This window comes from Cephus cinctus, unplaced genomic scaffold (assembly GCF_000341935.2).
Source record: "Cephus cinctus unplaced genomic scaffold, Ccin1 Ccin1_scaffold0049, whole genome shotgun sequence".
Lineage (NCBI taxonomy): Eukaryota > Metazoa > Arthropoda > Insecta > Hymenoptera > Cephidae > Cephus > Cephus cinctus.
In genome coordinates this window covers 7,040-13,925 of record NW_014332794.1, presented here as the reverse complement: position 1 = coordinate 13,925, position 6,886 = coordinate 7,040, and the positions used below count along the sequence as shown (strand labels likewise).

General features: G+C 38.8%; 1 protein-coding gene across 1 annotated transcript; it reads left to right on the top strand.

The window, feature by feature from the left end:
* The first annotated feature begins 1,526 nt into the window (after positions 1-1,526).
* On the top strand, positions 1,527-3,679 carry LOC112494487. The gene is made up of 2 exons (XM_025085835.1): positions 1,527-1,987; positions 3,216-3,679. The coding sequence occupies exons 1-2, from the start codon at positions 1,714-1,716 to the stop codon at positions 3,455-3,457; spliced, it is 516 nt and encodes a 171-aa protein (XP_024941603.1). The 5' UTR covers positions 1,527-1,713; the 3' UTR covers positions 3,458-3,679.
* Positions 3,680-6,886: the final 3,207 nt, after the last annotated feature.

The following is a 6,886-nucleotide window of genomic DNA, read 5'->3' as shown; positions in this document are numbered from 1 at the left end:
ATTGTATATTTGCAAAATTCCATTGGATCCTATAATTCAAAAGGAGAAAATCGTTTTTAAAACCGAGCGTTTACTAAATCTCTACGATTTTGGCTACGTCTCGGACATAGCAACGATACGGAAGTGGTTGCTAGGGTCATTACGTATTTTATGGAATACGGAACGTGATGAGTAGCATCGAACATGCCCCGTTCCGTGCACCGTAACGGCTTACGTACAAGAAACAATTGCTCCGGCAACATTTCCATGCGTGAAATGTTATTACCTGTCACCTGTCATTACCAACTCTATAGACGAGATCATTATCAATATCGTTAGAGAAATCAAATTTCTCCACGATAAAAGTCATCGTGACTTTAAAAATGAAGTAATGATTTACTTATCTATATGAATAAAGGCATATACACTTTTTTAAAATATTTATATATTGAAAGACAATGACAGGTGACAGGTAATTACATTTCACGTATGAAAATATTGGCGGGGCAATTATTTTTTTCACGAAGCCTGTTACGGTGCACGGAACGGGGCATGCACGATGCTACTCATCACGTTCCGTGCTCCGTAAAATACGTAATGACCCTAGCACTCGCTTCCGTATCGTTGCTATGTCCGAGACGTAGCAAAAATTATAGATATTTAATAAACGCTCGGTTTTAAAAACGATTTTCTCCTTCTTAATTGCGGTGCTTACGTGTTCCGTGTTCCGTGTCCCGTTGCATTGTAGAATAGCCTTAAAAACTACTGAAATTATTTAACATTGAACTATTGAAACTAAAATTCAGGAACGGTCCAATTTGTTTTAAATAGAAAAATATAAGAACAATGCTATTGAATGCAAGTGATAAGTACGGAAAACAGATCGAGATGGTACAAAACGCACTGGGATATTACCCGAACGACATTATACAATAATGTTCCCGCTGGAATAACGCAACATGCGACACGATACAATAACGGTACAATAAGAAACGGATACGATAATAAATTGTACGATAGTGACTCACGCTCCCATGTGCTAGAAAAACAATTCCGCCAGACGTGGACTGAATAATTAGACGCAAAACCCAAAGAATAGAAAGAAGGAAATGAGAGGCTGATGCTCTGCTTACTGATTACCCTAAACGAACGCGATTCTAAATGTGGGAATTTTTCCCACATGCCTACAGGTACCATTCAAAAACGTACAAAACGCGAGGTATTATGATATTTCGTTAATCACAAAACAACAATTCGCTTACCGAAATCTCTAAATCTCTTCATTCCGAAAAATTGGCCCGTTACCGCGGCTTTGGACAACGTCCTGATTCTCCTCACATTTTAACCCCCGAAACCGAAACGGCTCAAAAACACGACTCGCTTCATCGACAGTCCAGGCAAGGAAAAGGAATTACCTTCCCTTTCAATCGTAATCGGTAGCATCATCCTCTCCCTTACCCACATCCACTTCTAATTGGTCCTTCGGCCCCAATCAGAAATCCCGAAGATGGCACCACGCGCGACAATTCAAAATGTGTCTTCGCGACAATTCATACAAGTCGGGAACAGCGATTACAGACTGTGCCATAGGATATCGCACAGTGCGTATTGAGTCTCTATCGGTTAATCAATGGAAATCCGGCAACGTCGCGTTTACTGGTATAGTGTGACTGCCATTTCGTGATGTTTCGATACCTGACATTTTCTCGAGTAGACATGTAACATTTGTTAATAATGGGTCAACACAACTTACTTATAGATTATGTAGCATCAGGGCGACGAATTTCGGAATTGGATACATTTGCCGAACAATTATGGTACAGCGACTGTGATATTCCAATACCACTTCGTTCTTTGGAACGCGAAAGTGTATATGGGCTTACAAGTGTGTTGCTCATTATCTGTGAACAGTGTCACATTGTCCACAAAGTTGTGACAAATAAGACTCCTGTACGTGAAGAAGATACGGGAATACAAAAGTATGCTGTCAATTATAAAGTAGCAACTGGTAAGTGAATTATCGTAATTTTTATTCTAAAATAATGTCTGACTGCTCTTTTGCCGTTGCTTAATTATTATTATACAGTAGTGCGCAATTGAAGTGGAACACTTGAATTTTTGTGTATCTCTACGAAACTATGACCGATTTAAAAAAACCAAAGATAAATTTTTTAGGAAATTTCATTCCCGTTCGAATGGTAAAGGTTTTATCCCGATCGAATACAAAATGCCCGAAGGGCAGGGGTTGGAGTGAAATAGTGCATTTTGGGACTTTTTTAAAAGTGAGAGAACTAGTAGTTCCGGAAGGAAATTCATATTTCTAATTATAGCATGAGAAAGAGCATCCTTCGACAGTCAAAAAACACATTAAAACGCGCTTTTAAACATCCAAATATAAGTTTGCTAAGGGGTTAAATGTTTCTTTTGAAAAAACACTTGAATTTTGCGAGTTCCACTTGAGGCGCTCGAGGGACAATAATAGCAATTATTGCTTGGCGCGCGTGGTAGGCTAGTAGTCTCCCGAGCGCCTCGAGCGGAACTCGCAAAATTTAGGCGTTTTTTCAAATGGATAATTTAACCCCTTAGCAAACTCATATTTGGATGTTTAAAAGCGCGTTTTATTCGTTGAAATCTCAGCTACAACGTGGATAAATATGAAACTTCTATTTCATCGCATTCCTAATGAAAAATGGCGGAGAAGCTTTGAGTGCGCTTGCGAAATCTCGAGATCTCCGTCACGGGATCATCTCCGAGAACAATAATTTTGTGAGAATCTGCAGTATCATTAAAGATGATATCATGCAGAAACTGGACCAGATTGGCCGGCGCGTTCGGAAGTTATGGCCATTTAAGTGTCTTCACTTCAAGGGGGTGTAACTCCGCCTAGAGTGACCCTACAGGGGTTCAGTAGGGGTGTTTTTTTAATGCCGAAGGATGCTCTCTCTCGTGCCCTAATTAGAAATATGAATTTCCTTCCGGAACTACTAGATCTCGAATTTTTCAAAAAGTCCCAAAATGCACTATTTCACTCCAACCCCTGCCGTTCGGCCATTTTGTATTCGATCGGGATAAAACCTTTACCATTCGAACGGGAAGGAAATTTCCTAAAAAATATATCTTTGATTTTTTTAAATCGGTCATAGTTTCGTAGAGATACACAAAAATTCAAGTGTTCCACTTCAATTGCGCACTACTGTATGTTTATTTAGAAAATTTTATATTTTATATTTTTATAGCTATCCTTGATGGTGGTTCCGGAGAAGTACAAATAAATATTATTCTCTCTGTTCTCAATATTCCAGCAATGACTTCCCATTTTATAAAGCGATACGAAAGGACGATTGATGTTGCGATGGAGCATGTCGCCAAAGAAAGTTGTAGAGATATAATCGCTTTGAATAAGAAGTTAACAATTGAAGCGAGAGAGCAAGAAGCATCAGTTAATTCGTTATCGACTAATTATAATTGCATGTTATAAGTAGGCTGCATTATATGCACGAGCTTTTATTTACTTTTCATGGCTTTGCATGCTTTTAATTGTGCTATAAAAAAAAATGTCCTCATTGCTGCAACACCCCAAAACATTAGATGTCACTAACACTTAATTGTATTGAGTTCGTCGACTATCGAAAAAAAAATTGTTTAAATAAAAATAAATTAGTTCAAGTTCAAATCAAGAAAACAATGACTCGAATATGAACACAACGGAACCCGTAGGTCTAGCACGGTCAATTGATGCTGCTTGAGAAAAGTTGGACTCACATCGGTCGTATCAAAAGACTTGGTCGGGTCTCGCACCAAGTACAGATAACCCGCCGTACAGGGCATGACCCGCCGAGACTGTTTATTAGAAGCATCTCTTGTACCTGCATTTCGACACAAATATTATATGAACGGCTGTATGTGAGAAAAAGTTATTGATAAATTCACTATAGGAATCGAGGGTTCTGAATTGATTGCCATAAAAATCAATGAGATTGATTTATGAGATCAGCGTGTATTGAGACGGCAAGCAAGATGATTTTATTTCAGGTCTGTCGTCGTCTTCGCACGTCCATCTACTTTTTTACACGATAGATGGCGCTGACTGCTTTTCCCTCTTTACCTATTTGTATTCTGGATGGTTTTGGTAATTTACGAATACACCACACAATCAAATACACATTATACGTAAAGCTACAGTTCACACCAAATTTCCAATTAATATAAGGCTGCTTTGACAACAGTATAGAATTATTAAGTCTTTAATAGGATTCATGTGAAGCGCGTGTGTATGAGTGTACGTATGTGTGTGCTTCGACATAGTTCCTCGTATTTTAGGTGAAAGTTTCTAGAGATACAGGATGTCCAAGTGTTCCTCTCCGTAGTTTCCTGTATCTAGGTGACGGACGTGGAAGTCCAGGGTGTCCAGATGTTCCGTTTCGTAGTTTCTTGTATCTAGGTACTGGATGTGGAAGTTCAGGGTGTCCAGGTATTCCGCTCCGTAGTTTCCTGTATCTAGGTGACGGACGTGGAAGTCCAGGGTGTCCAGATGTTCCGTTTCGTAGTTTCTTGTATCTAGGTACTGGATGTGGAAGTTCAGGGTGTCCAGGTATTCCGCTCCGTAGTTTCCTGTATCTAGGTGTCGGAAGTGGAAGCCCAGGGTGTCCTCAAGTGTGCAACGAGCGACGCTTTGGCATTTCGGTCAAACCATAGTACCATCTCTATTGTTCGCACGGCCTGAGGTACGTAAATAATCAAGCACACTCTCCTGCCTGACGTTTACCAAACGGCTTCAACAAGCTGGACACCATTAACGACGCTTATATGCATTGAATATTACATTTTCTTTAAAAATTTGTATTGCAACCAATACATCCGAGGATATTCGCATCACAGTAGTAATAAGATCCCACTAATCCAAATAACCTTAAGAATCAAGTAATAACAATTCTTAGGCATCACGATGTCTAATTCTTACCCACCTCTCAGGCCTCTTGGCCCACACCACTGGCGGGTATATAAATGGCGACGTTTCATGATTCCAGCATTCTATCATTTGAGCTAGCTAGCTTACTTTTAGTACAGCAATGAGCAAACCGTCTCGGGTAAGCAGGCCAACCGTCCCACTTGACCATAATTTATAAAGGTACTTCTACTCTTGTAATCGAGCAAACCGTGTCATGTTTTCTCGTGTGTCTCGTAGTTAGTTGATTATGTTTCAATGGTCATTTAATAATTAATAAAATTTTAGGTCATTCCTTATCGAGTACTATTTGGTGGATCCGTGCCAGGAATTTCAAAGCAGTTACTTTGAACGTATTAATATTATCCAAAACTATATGTTTGTTATTAAGCTTTTACCGTGATTATTTTTGACGAATTATTGCTAATATGCTCTATATAGATAGTTGACATTAGTTTTGAGTTTAACGTCTGGCATAATAAACGCAAATTTGAGATTTTAGGCTTTCTAGGCCAATGTTATCATTAATACTCATGGTTTCCGGACGGAAGCCGCGTCTGTGTTCAGCTTCGTGCCTATGTTTCACAAACGTTTCAGTCTGCATCATCAGGGCTAGGAGGCTCCGATACTGAAACTCCCTGTTGTCAGGAAGTCTTAATATACCTATGACTGCTCCTGCGAATCAGTGCTTCAGCCGATCACAAATTGTTTAGCTGATCGGCTGATCAATTAAAAAACCGGGAGGACGGTGTGCCAAATGGGATTTACTTGATATCCTCGATCCCTATTAAGGTTAATTGGGTGTTTCAATATCTCTAGACCTTCGCGGTATTTTCGGGCGAAGTAACCTGTAGACCTAGCCAGCATTTCTGTCTTTTCGTATTCCACTGAATGTCCAGTATTCATCCAATGTTCAGCTAGGGCAGATTGAGAAAAATTACCGTATTTGATACACTGTTAATGTTCTTTGACCCATGTACTGATCTTCCTCCCGGTTTCACCTATGTACACTTTTCCACATGAGCAGGGGATTTTGTATACTCCTGAGGCACTCAGTGGCGGTCTACAGTCTTTCGTACTAACAAGGAAAGTCACCTTCCTGTACCCCCACAACCTGGGTTGAAAAAATTACGTTTTGTAGTTCACATCAAAGTATAAACCCTCACAAAAAAGGAGCTGCCCACTTGCATATTTAAGGGGTGAAATTAATTCCTCAAATTCTGTGGTTTTTTCGTTTTTCGCTGATATCTTCGAAATCAAAATAGATACGGCAAAAGTTTAAATAGCAAAGTTATTCATTTTTCAGTGCTCTGAAATAATATGTAGTTGAAGATTATATGGAAATTTTTTATTTTATTTTCATAAAAAACATATTTTTTATACTTTTTTTTCATCTGATCATCAAAATAGTTCTTATTTTACGTGAAAATTAAACAAGATTAATAAATTTGTCAAACGGAAAATGTTTACATACATACAGTAATGCGCAATTGAAGTGGAACACTTGAATTTTTGTGTATCTCTACATACCTACATTCATTCATACATATATGCATAGGTATGTACATACATACATACATACATTCATACATACAGTAATGCGCAATTGAAGTGGAACACTTGAATTTTTGTGTATCTCTACGAAACTATGACCGATTTAAAAAAACCAAAAATATATTTTTTAGGAAATTTCCTTCCCGTTCGAATGGTAAAAGTTTTATCCCGATCGGATACAAAATGGCCGAATGGCAGGGGTTGGAGTGAAAAAGTGCATTTTTGAACTTTTTGAAAATTTTGAGATCTAGTAGTTCCGGAAGGAAACTTATATTTCTAATCAAGGAACGAGAGAGAGCATCCTTCGGCAATAAAAAAACACCCCTATTGAACCCCTGTAGGATCACTCTAGGGGGAGTTACACCCCCTTGAAGTGAAAACACTTAAATGGCCATAACTTCCGAACGC

What these genes read in the sequence shown, in the direction of transcription:
- LOC112494487 (XM_025085835.1), top strand. Translation starts at nt 1,714, where the DNA reads ATGGGTCAACACAACTTACTTATAGATTATGTAGCATCAGGGCGACGA. An exon ending in CAATTATAAAGTAGCAACTG is followed by an intron (nt 1,988 to 3,215) that starts GTAAGTGAATTA and finishes ATATTTTTATAG; the next exon opens with CTATCCTTGATGGTGGTTCC.